This window comes from Bombus pascuorum, chromosome 2 (assembly GCF_905332965.1).
Source record: "Bombus pascuorum chromosome 2, iyBomPasc1.1, whole genome shotgun sequence".
Taxonomy (NCBI): Eukaryota; Metazoa; Arthropoda; class Insecta; order Hymenoptera; family Apidae; genus Bombus; species Bombus pascuorum.
Window position 1 is genome coordinate 20,737,265 of NC_083489.1, and position 23,982 is coordinate 20,761,246.

Sequence of the window (23,982 nt, forward strand, 5' to 3'; positions counted from 1 at the left end):
CCCCTTTTGTTTACCCTCAAAAAGAGATGTTTTAAGTAGTTTAATATGTAGAAGATTATTTTTTGTTAGTAATCAATGCTGTATGTTATTCTTCTGTTAAACGAATTTGCCATTCTCTTTTACTGTTTATTATTGTTTCTTACTAATCCTGCAGTCCTGTTCATTCCGTAGAGGTGGTCATATTGTAAAAACTCCTTATCTTAATTTAATATCTTTGATTTGTAATGTATTGTGGTATTCTCACGAATTTAAAATTCATTTTTTTTCATTTACGTTCTAGTACTTCGACAACAAATTAGCATAGTTTTCCTTTTTTGACTACTGACATAAAATATTCTAAAAAATTATAACATAACATATTACAATACGGTCTATAGATATCAGAAATAAAAAGTTCGCTGATTTAAGATGTATCAAACATAAAAAAATCTGTTAATTAATTATGTAATGTTACCCGAGTATTACAAGATAAATCGATGAAGAATATGTATTTTCAAATTGCAAGGATATTGGGACATATCAGGAAATTTAAGTAATCAAATTAAGATAACAAGTTTCTTTATATAAGTGTGATCATTCCTATGGAATGAACTGGAATGGGGAATTAGTAAAAAACAATAATAAACAGTAAAGGAAAATAATAAACTCCCGTAATAGAGGAATAAAATATAGCATCGATTACTAACAAAAAATAATCTTCAACATATTAAAGTGCTTAAAACATGTTATTGAACAAAAGGAGTATCAGGTAAAATTTTTAGCAAAAACTGTCATTTTAGCGTTTTTAACGTTAATTTATAAAGTATCTGAACATTTTTGGGATATGAAAATTCACTTTATTTCAATATTTTTTAAAATATTTAATTAATGGGTTGTTTTAAATTAAACGCTTTTTACTTTCTGACATTTATGTAATATAATTCAATGTATTGCAAAAATTTCTATTGTCTTGTCTGTATTTGTTTCAAGCATAGAACATAGAAGTTAAAATTATACTAGAATATTCAAAATATTCTTTACAGAATACCGCATGTATGAACGAATGTAGAATTTAACTTCAATATTGACTCATAAGAGAACAAGGAATACTAATCAATAATAAATTAAGTATATATAAATTAATATAGTTTGATACAGTTTAAAATTATCAAGTGTTGTATACATTACTAATTGACGATTCTGTTTTCTTAGCTTATAATCACCTGTCGTAATGTACATATGTCGAAAGAGTTGTTGTTCAGCATGTTGACCTTGATAACATATTTCAAAGTCATGAAATCGGTGAGGTCGTCCTTATTTCCAATAATAAATATAATTACTGTAAATTTCTATTCTAAATCAATAAACTAAATCAATTTTTAATTCATTATTTGTCTGATATATTATATGTATACAAAATAGAAAACAGTTTTATGTCTATGTCAATTGTTAGTTACAAAATCAAAAAATTGAAAGTTTACATAAAGTAACCTAACCTAAACCGAGAAAAATTTAAAATTTTAAATATATCTTTTATGATTATCAATAAATTAGTTCATAATAATAACTTCTTTAACACAAAGTTAAAGATACTGCTTTTAAATTATTACTCAATATTTTCTAAATATTTCTAAATACCCATATTTATTTATTAGTAATTATTTATTAATATTTATTAATAATAAATTATTGAATAATCTTTCACCTTCAAATTCTATTTTAATTCTAAATTTCCTCTCCAACATTAACCTTAATTTTGCCAAAGATGGTACGTACCACTATACACGACAGTATTATCGGATACTTATCAAGACCAAAATTCTCACTTTCTTTTCGTCGTTTCAGGTTTACACGTGATATGACCCAGTCCCGCGAGGTTTTGGCGATGATGGACGCACACACAACAACGTTCGGACGTAAAAGAGGCTGCACAGTCTCACCTTGCGGCGCTTTCCTTTTTGGTGCTGCCTTCCTTATATCTTTGGTCGTGACCGGGCTTCTGGTCTATCATCTTGCGCCATGTCTCGAGGAAAAGCTCGTTAAACCATGCGGTGATTTCAGTAATTCAGTATTTGGGGGTCGTGGTCTGTTTAATAAGGACACGTATAACAAGAAAAAATTGGACGTCCGATTACCAAGATCTGTGGTGCCAGATTCGTACGAGTTGCGGCTAATACCGTTCCTACAAGTTGGGAATTTTACTTTCCATGGCGAGGTACGAATCGTTTTCTCCTCTCTTTCTTTTCTAATCTCCAACTGTATCCTTGAACGAGAACTTTCTATTAACACATCTCGATTAACATATACATACATATTACCGATTGGACGAAGATTGATTGTTCGCTTGAATTAATTTCGTTACAGTATATAAATTATAATGTTTATTAACGTTTCTTCGAGATACGTTGTTTTTAGAAAGATTTGATTGATTACCTCTTAAATGAAGGAAAAATGTTTATTGAACGTTCAAGGAAAGTTGGATCATTTAAAGCAGTGTTTCTCAATTTTTTTAAAATCATGATATCCATTTATTAATTTTATATTCTCTACTTACATTATATGAAGAATAGCATTATCCAGAATAATTAGACCATCGTTTTTCATGTGTTTTTGATTTTTATAACCAATCCATGTATGTATACAGTTGTTTTTTAATAATAGTTTTAAGGTCGGTCTTTATCTCTAGTAGATGTTTATGCATTTATGGAAAATTTGAAAGTGCAAAAATATATATAACGCATATAATATACAAAAATATATGAAGTTATATCTGAGGTAATTTATTCGTTAGATTATTTAGTGAGCGAAAGAAATCTCTGTTTAGGTTCCACTGCTTTAAATGCATCCACAAAAATATAAATTTTCATGTACATTTATAGTTTATAATCATACTGTCACTATCATACGATTAATATATTGATCTGTCAAGGTTATAGGATATTTTTACTTTCATAACATAAATTTTGTTTTTTTAACTTGTGAATACAAATATCCTTCATAGTAGTAATTCTCTAATAATTTTGAACAATGTACACATGTTCTTTTGCATACATGATTTATATACATAAAATTTAATATTCATTCATTCTCTTTGCGTGCCGTGTATTTTTTATTTTTATCTTTTTTTTTATTTTATTTTTTAGTTTAAAATGTGATGGAATTTCTTTAGTATTTTCTTTGTGATGGTAATGAATACGCACGAATTTGAGTAATTTTTTTAAAATTTAAATTGAGTTCTTCTGCGGTTAGATCGAATATTGTAATATTAATATTGCCTTTGAAAAGGGTTGTTGATGGACGTAGTGCATATATTATGCGTCGTTGGTTTTCTAAATTTTCTTGCAATGGGTATGTGATACAGATACAAGTTCTGAAAATAAAGAATGGTCAAAAAACAATCTTTATCCCACTATGCTAGGAGGAGGGTATTATGTCTAGCCTGAATGTATGTATTTATTAGATATATGCTTATAACATGTAATTTTACAAATTTTTATTTAGGTTTCAATCGATTCGTGTACGTCACGAGAATGCTATAAGCTCTGTAGTATATAGAATTTTATTTAACAAGAAATCAAGGTCATCTTTATTTTTTTTTAATGGCATTATATGTTATGAACTTGATAGAGTTGTAGCTAAGTTGTAGTTAACGAATTTAACGATTATCTACTAGCTATAGCCTTAATATGACCTTGAATTCAGAAATTTAAGTTCAGTCACGAGAAACAACATGGAAAATTACTTTACTTCGGTCAAATTACATTCAGAATTCAGAAAATATGTAATTTAATTAAGACTGTCAAACCAATAAGTTTATTTAAAAAATCCAGCAATTACAATAATACTCTTTTACAGTACAAGTTACAATGAACTATCTCGTTCAAAGTCATCACAATAATAATAAGTTCACAGTATAGTAAGTCGTTGATTTCATTTTGACATTAGCTACAACTCCGTAAAACCTAAAATAAATAGTATTATTTAAGAAAATCACGGTGACTGATTTTTTATCGAAAACGAATTTTCGAAAATATTTAATATCAAAATGTCTACCGGGCCAAAAACTAACTATCTTTTGTTCGAAACAGTTATAACTTTTGTTTGGAACAATGGTAGTTGATCTTAGAGGATACATCCTGTTATTTATCATTTCAATCGCTTGCTATTTACTGCAGATGTTTCATATATATATTTAATAAATAATGCTATTTTGAATACAAAAACAACAAATAGAACTATACTTAGCCCAAAATGACATTAGGAACAACTATTATTCGTTATCAAATTTCAAATCATTTATTTATAGACATTTATAGGAAAGTTATATCATAAATAGATAATACATGTGCAAATAGACAAGTTGAAGATGAATAATTCATAATTATAAAACACTAAAAAAAAGGGTTAAGCTAAGGAAGATTAAATAAAGTAAATATTTTTAAAATTGATATCCGACTACCCAAAACTAAAAAAATGAAAAAGACAAGATGGTATGTGTTTTACTCAGGAATATAAGGTACTCATCAGGTATTTCTAAATAATTAAATGTAGAATGATAATATTAAATTACCGAATTTACAGATAGGTGATAGAGTTTAAAACTGCCGTAGTCAGACACTCGCACTGATTAAATATTTATAATTAATAGTTCTGTTTGAAAATTTGATGTTATTGCACTCGACGTAACATTAACTGCTATATTTTAACGTACCGTGAAAGTATCTCAAACACTTATTTCAAGTGTATGTTTACAATTTCGCTTAAACTCTGTAAATACTGTGCGCACCCGATTGCGGCATTTTTAACTTATCTGTAAATTCTTTAAAATATTTGAATGTGTACCTAACATTTCTGAGTAAAACACAATTGTACATCTTGTTTTCTTAATTTTTTCCGTTTTGCGTAGTAGGGTATCATTTTTTTTTAATATTTATTTTATTATATATTTTGTAAAGATTTAATATAACTTAAGACAACATTGCTTTCAAAAATAATACTAAATATAATTTTTACAATGAGATCCTACATGATGGCGGCAATGCGTTTCTTTAACAATATAATGGCAGATAGCTCACGGCTACTTAACCATACCGAAATTTATGAGTGAGTGGTCAGGCTCAGTAAGAACTCGGCTTGAGCGAATGTATGTAAAGTAAATAATTGGCGACACGAAGTGATCGAGCTATGAGATGTCGATAATAAGACTATTTACGGTATCCCATCTCTTATTTCGTGTAATGTGTTCGTTCATCGTCAAAGAAACCGCACGATGCTAAAAAGGTGCATATCCATTTGTTGCATATTATCGTCACGTATGATTGTTGTATATCATCGTTACGTATCACCATTGCGTATCACCGTTGCGTATCACCGTTGCGTATCACTGTTGTATACGTATCCGTACTTTATTTCGTCATGTAAAAGGCGAGGAAGGACACGAAGCGGTATTTTTTGTCTTTGTCTTTCATACATTACAATGTATTTATTATTGAACCATTTGCAAAATAGTTTGTAACCCCTTAATCACCGAACACTCTAATTTTTAAAAGGACAAGGTTAATAAATAATACGTATAATGAATAATGAATAATAAATAACAAATTTTAATCGTAAATAACAAATAATTTATATATTTATGACCCATGATCTACCAATTGGAAAACTCCAAATCTACTTGTTTTTTCCACTACAATGTGCCATGTTCGGCACATCTCATGACTCAGATGCGCCGTGCGCTTCACAAATTTGCAACAGCCCTTCAAGCAGCTTTCCCGAACCGCATGTGCACTGCACCCGATCAGCTGTACATTGTAAAACCGGAGACGAACCTTTCGATACAAATATGTGCAAATTAACCTCAGTGGATCTTTAACTTAATTTAGCATACTTCATTTAGACATTTATTAATGCAGAAGCATAATTTAAAAATAAATTGATTTCAGAATTCAAATTTTTAGTTGTTTACGCATAATTTTTTACTTCCGTCATTAATTTATTGTTGATTATAATCATTAGCATTGCCTCCATATGTTTTTATTAAATATTATTATTATATATTATATATATACTATATATATTAACCACAAATGTTATGCTCTAAATGAATCCTCTATGTTGTCTAAACGTGTTTTATCAATGTTAATAGACTTGTAAAGAAAGTAAAATGATGTACAATTTTTGGTACCATTTTTAAATAGTTTACAATTAAAAAATCTATTAGTTTCGAGTTGTACATGATAGCACAGCTTTTCGATAATAAACAAAGCCCCCGCCAGTTGCCGTGCGAATTCCGAACATTGTATTTTTGGTTGTTAAATAGCTTTTTGCAAAATATTAAATATTTGAAGACGAAACTTTACACACTTTTTAAAAATAACGAAAACTACATTTTCATCAAGTTTCAATTCCGCATTCTTAGTTTTACATGAATAATTGACAATTGAATCTAGTGGGATTTTAAACGGTTTTTATTTATTTACGATTAAACGAATCAACCAATCTTAACATATAATATCTTATATGATAGATATTTTCAGTAACTACAATTTTTATTGGAAACTTTTACGAACCAACTATAACGATTGCTGTTATATATAAATAAAAGAGCTGTTTTTGACAGCTCTGGAGATTGTGCACAAATTTCATGCAAGAAATCTTGAGTGCTAAACACATAGGATTTGTCCCTGAACATGATTTCTATAAGATCGCATAAGAAAATTTAATATTGAATTTGGTCTTCTTTGAGGCTGATTTGAGTGGACTATATCGCGTCATCCTTCCCTTTGGCCACGGATATACGGAAGAACAATTCACTTATTTTGTCTATCAGTCGTAACTACTTTACCACATTAGTTTTCTGTATGTCCACGGACTTTGATATAAAGACAAAAAACCGGCAAATAACCGATTGATCCATTCTGTATCTTTGGACCACATTTCGATACACAATAATACAATATTTGCCCATCCACATTAATATGCAACGGTGGTGGTAAACAACAAATGGATATGCAGCCTCAGAAGTCAAACATGAGCCTAGAATCCTAATGAATAAAAAGCGCGACGTATTCATTTAAAGTGTTGATGAGGACAATATTTGTCTCCCGGGAGATAATTTTGGACGGCGCTAGTTTAGAAGATGCATTAGATGGGTTGGGATTTAATCGCATTGCCAAAAAATAGACACTTTCTCTGAAGAATTTGACCATGGAGTGAGAAAGGCATTAACGCAGTCTTGGTAAGCGAACTATGAGGGACCGTATAGCACTTACCTCGCAATCTCGAAAGAGTAAAGTCTCTTGATAGAGAGATTTAACATACATTCCAACAAACATAATGTCAGAAAAACTAATTTTTCCACATAATACTTCTTAATACTTTTATTATTAAATGCGTTGTAATACAAAACAAAAGTTATTCTTATTCTAAGCGAAAACAGACAAAAAATATTTCGTACATTACGCCCTTGTATAATGAAGACTAAGTAATCTGCGTCTCGTCTGTTACATTTACGTAAAAAAAACACTTTCAACAGCGTAAAGAAAAAACGTTAAAAATACATTTCTTAGAATATAATTCTAATCCAATATTCACATTTTCCATAAAAGTGATTACAATTGTAAATAACTACGACGAGATTTCGAGGGAAGTAGCTGTTTTAGTAAACAGACATAGCCGATTAGTTTTTTAGTTTGTAAAAAAGATCAAATCCATCGACGTCTTATTTGATAAAAGAGACGGTAGAAAATTTTCATTTTAAATTCAATTCTTTCATTTTAGGGTAAGGAATTATCATAATCCTAGTAATACGTTGAAGCCTTTGTGTCATTTTATAATTGTAATGCGGTTTATGACAGGAAGTTGTGTGGCTTGGAACGTACTACGTGTTACGAACATGCATTTGTGAGTTTATTTCTGTTTTTAAATGAAGCAGTTGCACTTTTTATGAATCTAAGTACTTATCTCTTACGATATTCTCACAAACAAACAGTGAACTCGTTAACGAATCGGAAAACAAGTAAGAATTGCATTCAGTGAAAGTTATTTTCTGTACAAAAGCTTAATCCTCAAGGATGCTTCCGTATATTAATTTTTTGAAATATTAGTAAAACAATCATGAAACTATCAAACAGGAACTGTTTTTTCTTTGCCTAACAGATCAAAAGAGCGATAAATCCTAGTGCTCTGAAAGTATTTTAATTCAGAAGATGTAGAACAAGTGATGGGCGATATGTCGACGTTTAATCTTTCTTATATACGTATTCATACAAACGGTATTAAAAACTAGGACGATGATTACAAGTTCACGTAGGAGTGAAATAGCCTGTAAAAATAGAAAGTTTGGGATTTTTTTTCGCTATATTTTCCCTTCTTCAATATAATCATTTTTACCAGACGTCAGAGATAACACTATAATAGTAATTCCAATAATTTTATACAAATAAAAAGGATTAAACGTATGAATATAAAGAGGAAAACATATATAAATAATTATATATTTTATAAATACTACTAAAGGCGAGCCCATACAAGTTCGTAAACAGAACTATTATGAGTGTAGTTCTTAAAATTCTGCAAATTTTCACTGTAGTTTTGTAAACTACACTCATAGTAGATGGCGCTCCAAACTTTCTAGTTACAGTAGTTCTTTCACTTCTTGGTGAACTGATGTTGTTTCTTTATAATAATTATACAAAAATAAAAATTAACGAATGAGTTTTACAAGATACATGTATAATGCATAAATATCGGGAACTTTTGGAAATAATTTCTTAATTTCATCATCTTAAGAATAAATGAAAAAGATAGGAAACAGTCTGCTATCTTTATATCATTAGATCATTATTAATGATTATATACATAAGTACAATATTAATGGCTCTACATTAACAATGAAATTAGATGTCTGTGCGTGTGTTCTATTGTCAATTAGTGTAGGTCTTATACCATATAATTGAACCATTATGTAATACATAATCAATACTACAGATGATTTCACTAAATATTTTGACTTATAATTATATGAATAACTATGTCTGTGACTAATGAATAATTTAATGACTTGGATGATTTTTTTAAAGTATATGATTAGAATAAATGTCTTGTAACTTGTATATATATTTTCAAATTCGTTTCAAGTTTTATCAGTATGTTAATCACAATAGTCGCATCTCGATACAACGTTAATGAAATTTCAAAATGTTCATTATAAATAATACATTCACGAAGACTTTCTACAAGTGTTGAAACACTTTCATGATTCATGACTCACTGTGTTACTCTTAAGGAAACATGTTGTCATACTACAGAAATGAAAATAATTTTTATATTTTCAGGTAAAAATTCTAGTGAATGTTACGGAAGACACGAAAAATGTGACGCTGCATGCGGTGGATATGCATATTAATGAAAGTTTCACGAATATCAAGGAGTATTCGGAAACCAAGAAAGTGGAGAAGATAATCAAAATCGTGGAGCAGAAAAACGACACTGAACGGCAGTTTTACGTGATTAGGACGTTGGACACGTTGAAGAGTGGCAAGCAATACGTGGTGCATCTAAAGTTTGTTGGTTATCTGAATGACTACTTGCAAGGCTTCTATAGAAGCTCGTATACTGTTGGCAGTCAGACGAGGTAAACGCTTCGGCAATTTAATTCTGTTCTGTAGAGTGTAGGTGACAGCTATTTGTAGCCAGTAAATTTAAACTGCTTTATCAAGCAATATCTGTAGTTGCCAGTTGACTAATCTATTTGTAACGGTTCATTGAGACGTCAGTTATTTCAAAAACGTATGCAATCAAACCATGACAGTTTAATTTACGTTAAATTTAATCATGTAATTAGTATTTGATAATTAATTTTAATTAAATTATAGGCAATTTTTAAGTAATCTAAAAATAATTCGTACTTCAAAAATATTTTAAAAACAATTTATGGATCATTTAGATATAATTTGAAATTTGGTCCCGTAATTATTATTATTAACTTATCGAAAATTTTTAAACAAGTTAATCTATATATATAGAATAATACTTATACATATATACTTATATTTATATATATATAATATAATATATTTAATATTTTTAAATCATTTGAACTTCAATAATATTTCAAACTTGATAAGTGAAAAACTGGAATATGATTTAAAGGGAACAAAATTATCTTTTGCAATTTGTACACTTTTTCTGGAATAGTAGAATACTTACCTATAATTTGAATTTTCCATTTAAATAAGCAAATAATTAATATACGTTATTTTTAATCATAATAAAAGTTACATACATATAAGATCAAATGGTGTTACTTAATCATTGTTTAATTTTATTAATGATAATTTTTTACATTTTTAATGGCTAAAAAATTGAACTTAATCAATCATGTGTAATTTGAGAAACTACATCTTTTATTTCTACTGTTCATTCGTATCAAGTATTAATTTTTATAATATACTAAACCGTTTTCCTTATGCGCATGAATGAAATAAATCTACAATTACGCTACACTGCATTATATTTTAGATCTTCCTACTCGCCACCTGTCAAAAATGATCTGCCATCATTTTTATACAGCATTTAAAGTTGTACTTACGTTTATATAATATTGCTATCTTTTCTCATTTATATATAAATATACATATATTAATTAATAATTAAAAATAGCAATTTTTAAATTCGGATTAAGATTTATGTATTAATACATGTTTGGTCACTTACATTAAAAAATACATTGACTAAATAATCGTTCTAATCTTTATAAAAATATAGGAAAGTACTTTTAGATTGAAATTTTGTAAGAATTCAGAGAAATACGTATGAACCTTCTGAAAAAATATTTAGAAATTCAAATGAAATTAGTTTGGTGAATTAAAGAATTCAGGTGTTACAATAGACTTTTATAATAAATTATTTTGAATGTAAATGTATGCTCCCAGACACTATTTTGTGCGAACTAAAATTATTTTAGAATCATGAGTAAATAAATAATAAGTTTCATTTGAAATTACAAAAAAAAATTAGTAAGTAATAATAATTTTCATGAATACGTTGATTGTCATATAGTTGAGATATAAATATACTTGTAGAATGTTAAGTATTATAAATGCATATGAATATTCGAAACTGTAACTTGTATTCGAATTTAATATTACAACATTATGAATGAAATTAATATTATGTTACTTTTTAAAGCAAAAAGGTAATGGAATATTAAATTCTCGTTTTATGAAGTACAATGTTATTAAATATTTTCTGCAATATATATTATATGTTATCAATGTTGTAGTAACAAAATAGGAAGAAATAATATAGAACAATAAAAAATTAATTTCATACTTTCTGAAGAAAACATTGCTTAGTTATATGATGTATGTATATCGTATATATTTATAAAGATTGCTGATCATTTCATCTTATACAAATATTAAATAATGCAATAAGTTTTAGCTGCTAAATTATACTTTAATATTAAAAAATAGCCTAAAAATTTTTAATAAGGTATTGTATTATAACTGCTCAAATTTTTAAGACAAATCAATTCTTTTCAAAAATTATAAAATTCAATCTTCAATTACAATTGTGTCGCCAATAATAACCTACTTTAATGGTTGATGTAATGATAAACAATGCATGAATAGAAATATACCTAGAGAAATATAACAGAATTGTTAATTGAAATATTAAACTGCATTATGAACTATCATTTTGAATAAAGGGGATCAGTACACGATATCTTTCTAACATACTACTTATACGGTACTCTAAAATATTTGTGAACAAGTGACTTAAAATACGATATTGTTTCCATATCTTTTTTAAATATGTTGAATTTTATCTCAGATCAGCTTCGCCTTTTCATTTTACAAAAATCAAACGGTCGACGGACAAAGACACTTATGATCTATCTGAGATACGAAGTTTCATAGTAGTATTACAAATACAAAAGGACAAAAAAGGCGAAAAAGGAATGGAAAAAGAAATTAGAAGGAAAGCTGAATTTTCACCGCAATTACGTCCATGAAACGTTTCGTACACTTCGTACTTTCTACTTATCTTGAGAGTTTTCCCAGAACTGATATGTCAGCCTTTTAGCAATTAGCGAAAGCTTTTTTCCTTTAATGACGATGTTTCTCTCTAATGCGGAACGTCTGTGAATTTACACAGCTCGACATCATTTTCCTAAGTATCTGTCGCTAAATCGCTAAAAGCCGAATAGCGAAGGGAGTCTCGCGAATCTTCGAGCCGATACCTTTGCCGAAGAGGAAGCAGTCACGGAATGAGTACTAAGAAATTATAAAGACTTTGGTCTTGGCTTGTTCTAATCTTTAAATTCAAGTTTTCACTGATGGAGTGAACATAAAATGTATGTGCATACATTCATATATTTTATCTTACCAACGAGAAATGTGTTCAATCCAATTTTGAAATTGAAGACTTAGAAGATATAGAAAAATGAAACTTTAATTTAACAATATTGAGGACTAGATTAATTGATATATTTCTGAAATTTTTTTACAAGAAAACTAAACATTCTTAAATATTATCTATAGAACTTTATAGTGTGTTGCGAGAGATAATATTTAATACACACATATAGGATTATGCACTTAGCCCAGAACCTGCGCTCGCAAAAATGCATGAAAATAATTACGGTGTTGTTAAACATGTACGTTTACTACTACAATAAGATGTTCGCCATCTATGAGTTGTTTATAGAAGAATAATTAGGTGAGACCACATAAAGGTTCTCGCTGGACTTTAAATTTTATGTCATAATAAGGAGAAGAAAATCGCTGAGAAATACCTGATGATTTTATGTTTTATTTAACATTGCATTCAGCTGGCGAAGTTATTAGCTAATTACAATAAAATTGTTCATATTCTTACGAACATTGAGGTCTTTTTCTATTTTGTTTGGTAATTTTTATTTTTAACGTATTAAACATTTTCTTCTACGTCATATTTCAAAGCTCAAAATTTATTAACGATCATTTCCTACAAATTGAATGCTATTACCTAATTTTTGATCACTCTGCTATGAATACGCCGAATGTAAGAATAAAAATTAAAGAAACTGATTAAAATACAACAAGATGCCTCATAGAATTCATATTAGGCAGGCCAGTTTAAACAATAGAAATGAAATTAAATATGAATATGATAGAAATGAATTTGCAATGCTTGGGTCCGTTCGGATTAGTCGGAAAACGACAGAAGTTGTTTATGTTAGAGATAAAACTGATCGCTCGAAGCAGTTCCCTCAGTATTCCCTGTAACATGTTCCGGCGATTATTCAATTACTTATATATCGTCGAAGTAGGAAAAATTTTTATATTTTTTATATCATTGTTATAAGATTGTTTTGATTGAATTGTTAAGATTCTTACAATTAAAATAATACCGAACATGACCATACATTCGAAAGGCGAGACTCGCTTTCTTGGCAATCGTCTTCTTATTGTGATGTTAAATTTAAAGTCCTTCGGCAACAAGCAAACCGCTCTGTGTTGACACCTAATTATACTTCTAGGAACAACTTATACATGGCGAACGACGAGATATAATATTTTTATATTATATATGTAGCAGAACCTCGATTATCCGATGTGGACTGGTTCTATATCGAATAATCGAAAACGCGGATAATACAGAAAAGTTTGTTAGCGTTCATAAGTTGTATAATAAAATCACAAAAAGCTTTTGATAATATAATCTAATTAATTACTTAATCGGTTCAAAGGTTGATTACCTGCTTTTACAGTACCTGACTATTTACACTTTCGTACTCTTCTTATTAAAATTTCGAAAAAAACGAAGTTGTGGTAAAGTTCCAAAAAGTTCTACGAAACATTCTAAAAAATTGAAATTATGTTTTTTTATTTGCTACTAAAAATACAGGAAATTTGAGGGATAAAAAAGTCATTATTTTGTAAATCGTTCATTTTAAATTCTGCATCACTTTTTACTTTGTTAAAGGGCTAAATCTTCATATGAATTTGCTAATTATGTTATGCTAAATAAAAAGAAACTTGGCTTGCAGTACAGAAATAGAGTTAATTCGAAATCTCGATTCAAATAACATATTCCAACTATTCGATTAAAATACTTATTTATTCTTTGTATATTTAGATTTATTAATTTAGATTTCTTATATTTATTAATTTATTAACAATAAAGCAGATACATCTTTAAACCAGCACCTACTAATATTATCCTGTTTTTTATAAATTTTTTATAAATATTTGCCCAGTTTCAATTTCGTTGGTAGTATTTTTTTTATATTAATAGACAATAGATATGGATTATTTAATAATTATCAAAAAATAGTTTTTTACTACATACTACACTTTTGACTACATGTTTCTATTCTGTAATAGTGGTTAGGTAGATAGTATGATAAATATCAGTACATAAATCGATTTCATTGTCAGTTACGGAAAATTCAGTCTGTTAACAGTAAAGACATTCTGGCTGTTACGGCGCGCTAGACGGTCAGTGCGACGTACCTTTCGGTGTGACCGCCGACGCCTATCTCTCATCAAACTGACCTGCAGTAACCTAAGGAACCACCATAAACCGAATCTTTTCAACTTACTTTCGATTCATACAAATATTATTCGGTTTATGGATGGTCATTTGGACAGTCATTAGGTTTATTGCACTCTCTTGTTAATTACGGGGAAAGCAGATGTGTCCCGTTAAATGGCGGGTTTTTCCCAAGAACAAGGACACCCATGAGCCAAATATGCAGGAGACTTTCTCCTCGCATTATGTGTATTAATATTGGCCAAAAACCAATGGGCATCGCGGATCGTTACCCTCACTATTCTACCTAAAGGTGTGAACAACGAATCGGCGTCCTTAGTTCAGCAAGGGTACACCCACACCGAGCTTTCCTCCTAAACAAGACGAGATGGGTCAATCACTGTTCTACTGTTCATCAGACAGTCAAGTCTCTGCTCTTCTACTAAGCAGACAGTCAAGTCTCTGCTCTTCTACTAAGCAGACAGTCAAGTCTCTGCTCTTCTACTAAGCAGTCAGTCAAGTCACTGCTCTCACTGTTCTTCAATCAGTCAAGTAAACTGTTCTTCAATCAGTCAAGTAAACTGTTCTACTGTTCATCAATCAGTCACTCACTGCTCTTCGACTCCTCAGACAGTCAAGTAAACTGTTCTTCTACCACGCAGACAGTCAAGTCTCTGCTCTTCTACTAAGCAAATCATTCAAGTATAATTCTAGCCACCGAGGCACTAACTTCAATTGACGCCAACGAGACAGTCAATTCTTGGCGTCAACATACTTCGGACGGTTCTTGCACTCATTCGGCAAGCTAGTCTAATAGTTTCACACGATATCGGGATTCATCGCGTTAACCGGTATCCATTACAACATATTTCTATATACGTTCCAAGTGTTGTGAAAAGTGGCAAAATAAATAAAAATATATAACTGGAAACTACAGTTATTTCAATATAACCACCCCTATTGTCGTAACTGAAATCAGGGGATCGCCCTGCTCGCGGTGTCGATTCGTAGATCGTAACGGGAATTTACGACTCCCGTTGACGCGCCTAACGGAGACGCGTCTCCCCGCGACTGGACGAACAAACACTGGCCGTGTTTGTGCACGTCCGAGCTTTGCTTTCAAGGATGAGGTTATGACACGTTAATCGCTATTGAGTAAATGTTAAATTCTTAAAGAATTAAAGTGAAGGTCGGGATTTTTGGTCACTGAAGTAATTCTTTATTATTTCACGACTTGTGCCTTTAAGAGCATATGCGCAAGTAGTCATTTTTTATAAGTTTATAAATATGTATTTAGTGTTATAAGGAAGTTTATATATATATATTTAATATTGTACTCTCGTAACAGTCATTTTTTTTTTCTTTGCTTCGTTCTCCTTTCGTAATCCTTTATGTTCTTCATAAATATAATTTATGAGGAAAATTATTTTTTCAAATACGATGAATATAATCAACAATAATAAATCGCAATAGATATGTAATCGATAATATTTAATAAAATAAATTTCGTATAATTATATGCATTCCATTAAAAAATTGTAAGTAATTTCATTACTTCAGAATTAAAAATATTTATATTCAAATCTTGTTAATGTTACTTAATTGCCTTCTAAATTTCTTATCGCTTCAGTGAAGAATTGTGTTAGTGTTTGCAAACTATATGCAAAAACAGGGAATTGAAGCAAATGTGCGACAAAATTTCGTATCCTAATATACAAAAATTTCATGTTTTAATTGATCGTATTTATTTTTTTTAAATAACAAAGTATCTACGTATTTTCTATTATAATATGTAGTTTCACTTACGTGAATTCCATTTGTCTGTTTCTTTACTTTACCTATCCATATCAGGTGATGAGTTATTGCAAAACAGCTTACTTTGTCCAAAATGTCATTTTCCTCAATGACGTTAATTGTTTTAAATTTATGTTTTCAGTTATTTTTTTCGATACATTTCAACCATAAATATATATTTGAGTTTATCATTCAAATATTCTGATGATTCATGACATTAAATAACAAAACGTTACTGCTGTAGCACCTTTTAAAATTATATATAGGTATATTATAATAAATTTTTACTTATCCAATACAATTTATAGTAAATGAATATTCCAGATTAGTCTAGATTTAAGATATCATATTCACCATATAATTATATATATTATATGGTGTATAAATATATATATAATCTATACAACTCATCCTTGAGTTCAGATACCTAGATCGGACGTATAGGAACATTAACATATGAAAGGTTTATCAAGACGTTAAATCACAGGTGTGTGCCTCAACAAATTGGAATAGTAGATATTATCAAAAAGTTTTTTACTCTATAAGATGTCAATGTAACATTTTTTTAGACGAATCCATATAGGTTTATTTAGCCATTATTTGGATCGGCATCAGGACAATATACAACTATTTTTCTACAATAACTTATTAGAGAACTCAATCTGAAATGTAATAAATTTTTCGGTAACATTTAAGGCAAACATCAATGAAATCCATTGAAATAACTTTTATGCTTATTCAAAACTAACTAACTTTTGTTAGGAATAGTTTTTTGAAGATTATCGGAAGTGCTTGCAAAATCGTGCATAGTATCGTTGGACAATTATATATGCATATGTATATATGTAAAATGTATGTACTAACTAGTTTTAATCTCACTCAAAATTCAAATATTTAGGTTTCTTCTATTATTTAAGCATTTCAAATATGTATATATGTGTAGTTATTTAGTTATACAAACATATACATAAAGGAAAACAAAAATATAAGATAAGAATTATCTTTTTTAATCGTCGAAAGAAAGTGTGTTATATGAAAAGACATATTTTATGTACGCAATCTATATTCTTAAAATAGAAGAAAAGAAAAATACAGAGATATGCCTTAATGTTTGACATTGCGATGAACGTATATATCTATATTAGCAATAATTAGAGTTGTTTTCTGAATCATACTTATTAATATTAATCTTTGTAATATACTACTCACATTACCATAATTATTTATATTTTCCTTTTCGAAGTTGCGTTTTCATTTATTATTCTTGCCTGTTTAAATCATGATATTCTCTTATCAATTAATTTTTAATTATAAAGGGAACTTTATATGTATTGATATATCGGACATGATCATTTATCACTTTATTGTGAACATTTTCTATATCTTGCGTTACAGATGGATCGCCACGTCACAATTCCAGCCAACAGATGCGCGACGTGCTTTTCCGTGCTTCGATGAACCAGCGCTGAAAGCCACGTTCAAGATCAGCATTGCACGACCAAAGAACATGTCATCCATCTCGAACATGCCTAGAATGGGGGAGCCTATGCCAGTGTAAGTGACTAAACTACTTAACACGTCTATGGAGGAAACGGTTTCGCAAGACACGCGATACATTTGGACCGTTTAGTTGATTGACTTTACCTCGATTACTTGGAGATTATGAGATATTTTCGCAATCGAATCAAATGTATAGGATTATTTGAGAAGTTCATAATTTTTTCAAGTTATTTGCATGCAGACTGTCCAATTCCGTAGACGAGATGTGTCGTAATTAGATTTTCAAAAATCAATCGTAAGTTCTTGTTATCCTGATTTATATTATCCTATTTTATCGACTAAATAATTATTTTTATTAGTAATGTTGTGTATATAGGTATAACGAAGAAGTACAGAAACAACAGTAAATGTAGACAAGTGGAAGTAAAATAATAAAATGCAATGATCACCGTTTCAAGGTCTAATCTTTGATATATAAATTATTATAGATCAACAGGACGTTTTATGTGTAGGCACGTGTGTGCGTGTATGAACGCGCGCGCGATTGTGGTATGTATATAAATTGGATCAAAAAGATTATGATTTAGGTATCTTAATAGATTATAATAATCTTTTATCATTGGGTACTACGTTGAATCGGTTTTTATAATCTAATTATCTAAATTTCAAATAAAAATTTTTTGAGTTTCAATTATACGGTATCTTCTTATAGTGAGTGATAGAGTACACAAAGCATGCGCATAACTGGCAATTTAACATGACACGGATGTAACATTCTTACTACTTGCGGCATTTCGACGTAGACATAATTTGTAGAACCAATAAAGGCTCTGTCTATTAACTGTGTAATCAATTTGCTTGCGTAAAACGTGTTGTCTAAGTTAATTGTTCTGTACTGTTCTTTGTTCATTAGATTCCATAATACAATTGACAATGAAAAAATTCCTTCACAATCAAGAAGTAAGGGAATAACAGAATAACTTAAAATTTCGATATAGCGAAAACTTTATAATAAAATTTTTTTAATGGGAAATAAATTTTGGCCAATCTTATGATCGTTACTTACGTATTATTTTATTTAATTTTCATATATCAAATATATTTTTCATGAATCTTCTTTATAAGATTCTAATATTCTTGATTTGAAAAATTTATTATGAATTTGGTAGCAATTACGAATTTTCTGCCTTATTAAATTATTTAAGTATTAAAAAATGAAATGAATATTGAAAAAATGTGATACTACCCGTATTTTTAAAAACATTCTGATGTGCTTGATTTTATTACGAACTGGATTCGAACAACGCAAAAGACCGGTGGGTGTATTTTAGGGAATACGATTACAATATTAGTATAGACCTTGTAATTTTTATTAATGGAAGTCGACACGAATCAAGCGGTAAAGTCATATCTAATGGATTTGTCCAACTATATTGTACAGGATTGCTGGATAGAATGTTAGATTTTAAATAATCATATTCGAATATACGTGACAACATAGTTATCTATATATGTATATGTATTGAAATCAGAAAAGTTGTTACAAGTATGTATATGTCGTGGATAAAGGACTATAATTACGCGTTACATGACTGTTTAAATGACATTTTACACACTGACAATGCGAAAACTAAAAACAATTTCAAAATAATGTTGAACAGAATTTATACTGATATGCGTATTCTTTAGAATTAACGATTGATCAAGAAAAGAGAACTTTAGTCCAATCTCACTGCACTGACTCTTAACAGTCTTAGGGGGTCCTCGGACGTTTAATATACAGGGTGCGCCGTTAGAATCCGGACAAAAGAAGTTTTGTGCAGAAAGTTGTTTATTTAAGTCAATACACAAAAACACATGAAAATGTTGTTATATCTCATTTAAAGGGTCCTTGCTGAGAACTTTTATTCTATGTAACCACCCTCTGCCTCTATGACCTGCTCTATTCTTGCTCTAAAGCGCGAGCACGCTGACTTCAACTGGTCGCGTTTAATTGTCGCGAATTCTGACTCGATAGCAGCTCGTAGGGAGTTGACGTTGGGGTGCCTGCATTTATTAGTTTGTCTCTCGATAACGCCCCACACGTAATAGTCCAATGGGTTTAGGTCGGGACTGTTAGGAGGCCAGAAATCTTTCGACCAAAACATGTCCACATTGTCAGAGAGCCAATTTTGAACAAGATGACTTGTGTGAGCAGGTGCGCCATCTTGTTGAAATAAATACGGCCTTCCAGAAGCCGTAATTTCCATCCACGGCTTTATTACTGTCTTCAGGACCTCCAAATAAACCTCCTTTGTGATTCTTTCGCCTTTTTGGAAGAAGTGCGGAGGCATGACGTCGCCCTCACTTGAGACAACGCTGAACTTTTCTCGCCGGAGAAGGAGAACCCTTCTCGAACCACTCTGAGGCTGCGTATCTCTTAGCAATGTCGTATACCGTCGATCTTGGGTAGCTAAAGAATTTTATAATTTCGACCGGCGTTCTCCCGGCGCGAAGACTTTCTATAATCGCCGCTCTTCTATCGTATTCCGGGTTTTGCTTAACGAGTTCTGTCATTTTGAGGTTATAGAAGACTTATTGACATATTTAACTAACTTCAGAGTCAATCAGCACAAACATCTGAATTCTAATATGGTGGGAACTACAAATTGAATTCTGTCCGAATTCTAACGGCGCACCCTGTATATTGTCAATGTTTCAAGGTTCCCAATTAAAAGAACCAATATCTATTGTCAACATTTATTGACAAACCACATTTTCGTAGAGAACCTTGAAATATTGATAATATTGTTGATCGTCTGAGGGTACCCTTAACAAACACGACGCAATGTCACACAGTTGATGTTCAGCCCGTTCTATTTGAGAATCCTGACTTTTTGGCACCTTATACATGTATTATGAGATTATTAAATTAAATTCACAGTAGGGATGGACCAAGAATTTGTCGTATGCATATGCACAAAAATTTCGATTATTACGACTCCTGTAGTAAAGTTTTCCTGCGTCAAAAATTGTCTTCTTAAAAAATGTAATAATTGGTAGATACAAACCCACAACAATATGTGATAGAATAGTATCTGCATTTTCACTACTTTAATAGAAGTATTTCCTGTATAATAATTTTAATAACTATATATGTATGCGATAATTTCTTTCTCCAATAAGATATAATTTTTCTCTAATATTATTGGGACATAATTGATACTTATTATCACAATTACTTAGTAAATTTCGATATATCTGAAGTAGTCACTTATTTCTCAACAATCTAAAAATGTTGTGAGATGCTTGCTTAGAATCAAGTTATATGATTGTTTAATTATAACAACCAAAATAAAAAATGTTACATTAAAATAGTACTAAATTTGAAAGATTATCTGTTTTGCGGGATGGCAAATTTAACGTTACAGGTGCTGAACTTTTTAAAACAGGACTGTAATTGTATCAGTGATATAGTTATAATAAAAATGATATGGTATAAATATAAAATCACATGATTAAACTGATATAAATATAGAATACACGGGGAAGCTAAATATAGGTATAGTTTAATTCATATATGTACCTATATTTTATAGTAAATGTAAATTGATATTACATGAAACAAATACAAAAAAATAAATAATCCAAACTTTTGTCTATTATATTAATTGGAAAATGTTCGTTGCTAAATTTTATATGGAAGAAGCAAAAATTATTTAAGATGGGCTGGAAAAAGATGTCGAATACTATAAATATAAATTTATAACGAAATGAATAATTATTTACTTAAATATTTTTTTACCTGCCCCGATAAGTACTTTCATGCGGGTTACTATTAATTTTATAAAATTCTCGCATCCATTTGTGAAATTTCTCCCCATGACAATATTATTGTACCTCTCGTTTCATTTCTATTTTCTCACATGTTTATCTTTAATTTTTTCATATTTTCTTTAATTGTAATCAGGCCCGGCTTATCAACACACGTGTGGGACCATTATGAACGTTCGGTGCCGATGTCCACTTACCTGGTTGCTTTTATTGTTTCGGATTTCGAGGTGCTGAAATCCGAATCTGGACACTTTAGAGTTTGGGCACGGATCGACGCTATCGAGCAAGCACGCTACACTTTAGACATTGGCCCGAGAATACTCGAATATTACGAAGACTATTTCAAGATTAAGTTTCCCTTGCCCAAGATGGATACTATTGCACTACCTGATTTTTCAGCAGGAGCTATGGAAAACTGGGGTTTAATCACTTGCAGGTGAGTTTGATCAACAATTATTTTTATCATTAAATAATGTATATTTAAAACGTATACTAACCATCTACTTCATCTTATTTTTCAATATATTCCAATTTCTTTATAAGAGAATATTCATCATATTACACAATTACTGTATGGATATAGTTATTTCTAGTTATATCGAAGAATTGTATTTGAAACCGATTAATTAATATTCGATAATATTTTTAAATTCTTTCCAAATATTTTTGATTAAACTCTTATAATCTAAAAAATCTGTTAAGGAGATTATTAATTATTTAATTGATTCGTTATTTCGTATAGAAATTAATTTTCTGTATACACCAAAACAATATCTTTACATTCTACATGTAACATGTTATGGAATTAAATTCGTTACGATATTTGGTAAGTGATATGATTGAATTTTTAGAGAAACTGCTATGCTATATCAAGAAGGCGTCTCGACCAGCAGTAATCAGCAACGTGTAGCAACTGTAATATCTCACGAACTTGCTCATCAGTGGTTTGGTAACTTGGTCACTCCAAGTTGGTGGTCGGATCTTTGGTTGAACGAAGGCTTTGCCAGTTATGTAGAATATATCGGTGTGAATGCAGTAAGTTGGTAAATTCGGAAAAAATATATAATACCATAAGATTATTTCATGAGAAATACAATACTTTGTCATCTTCGACAGGTAATCTCATAACGGCAACTAATTACTAATTTTTATATTTTCATATAATGTTTTCCAGATATAAACCTTTATTGTTAGATATTCTTTTCGTGGGGTTTGCAGATTTTCTGAATTTACAATTTTGTTTAAAAACATTTCAATAAATAAAGACCCATATTAAATATAAGACACATATAGAACTATTTCTAAAAGGAAATCAGAAACATAAATAAATTATTGTATATAATAATAGTATGAAATACATTTATTGAAAAATTATTTGTTAAGATTCTTGAAAAACTTTTGCTATATAGAAAACAAGAAAAGGTCATACGTAATAGTCATTATAAAAATAATTTCAAATTAATTAATATTTTTTTATATTAATAATTTTTAAATGAAATACTTTTTAGATAATAACAATGGATTTAAAATAATATGAAGTTTCTCTATTTTGATAAAAGTAAAATATTTTCATTTGATAGATGGTAATAGACAGTATAAAGTACACGTATTTTCAACTTTCTTCTTATTTCCTTTTGGATTAAATTATTAGGATTCTTCATAGATTTTATCGGTTTAATTTTCTAGGTGGAACCAACTTGGAAGGTTTTGGAACAATTCGTTGTACATGATCTGCAAGATGTTTTTAGTTTAGACGCGTTAGAATCTTCACATCAGATATCGGTCGAAGTCGAACATCCCGATGAGATTAGTGAAATTTTCGACAGAATTTCTTACGAAAAAGGTATAAATAAAAGACGTGCTGTTTGTAATATGATATGATACAATATGGTAATATAATCATATTAATATTTGAACAGGCGCTTCTATAATAAGAATGATGGATCATTTTCTTACTAACAAAGTGTTCAAGCAAGGTCTAACGAATTATTTGAATGGAAAGTAAGTATAAGGATAACAATTTAATTTTCACATTCATTATTCAGATTTCGGACCAAATTAGGATGCATTTGAAAAGGCAATGACTTCTGTACAAAAGGTTAGTTAACGTACTTTAGATTAGAAGGTATTTAGTATAACTACTTCCTTTTTGATTAAGATTTATTTTATGTGTCATCAATCTAGACCTTGTATTAGCTTATAATGTTTTCGATAATGTTTTTCTTGATTTCCTCAAAATTTCTGAATTTAAGGTCATGTCAAGGTCATAGTATATAAGATTGTTGAATTTGTCCTGACATCTGCTACATCACTTTGATGTCACAAATACATAGTATTATCTAAAACAGTAAAAGTACCCTTGGCTTTTTATCG

The 23,982-nt window shown here is 29.7% G+C and overlaps 1 protein-coding gene across 1 annotated transcript in view; it reads left to right on the forward strand.

Annotated features, from left to right (window-relative positions):
• The first annotated feature begins 1,815 nt into the window (after window positions 1-1,815).
• LOC132904514 (aminopeptidase N) overlaps window positions 1,816-23,982 on the forward strand; it is a 40,102-nt gene continuing 17,935 nt past the window's right edge. Inside the window, exons 1-7 of the mRNA XM_060955082.1 lie at window positions 1,816-2,194; window positions 9,315-9,613; window positions 17,692-17,850; window positions 21,746-22,045; window positions 22,461-22,644; window positions 23,296-23,452; window positions 23,529-23,610. Of these exons, the coding sequence (XP_060811065.1) occupies window positions 1,838-2,194; window positions 9,315-9,613; window positions 17,692-17,850; window positions 21,746-22,045; window positions 22,461-22,644; window positions 23,296-23,452; window positions 23,529-23,610 (1,538 nt within the window). The 5' untranslated portion in view covers window positions 1,816-1,837. The remainder of the gene's footprint in view (window positions 2,195-9,314; window positions 9,614-17,691; window positions 17,851-21,745; window positions 22,046-22,460; window positions 22,645-23,295; window positions 23,453-23,528; window positions 23,611-23,982) is intronic.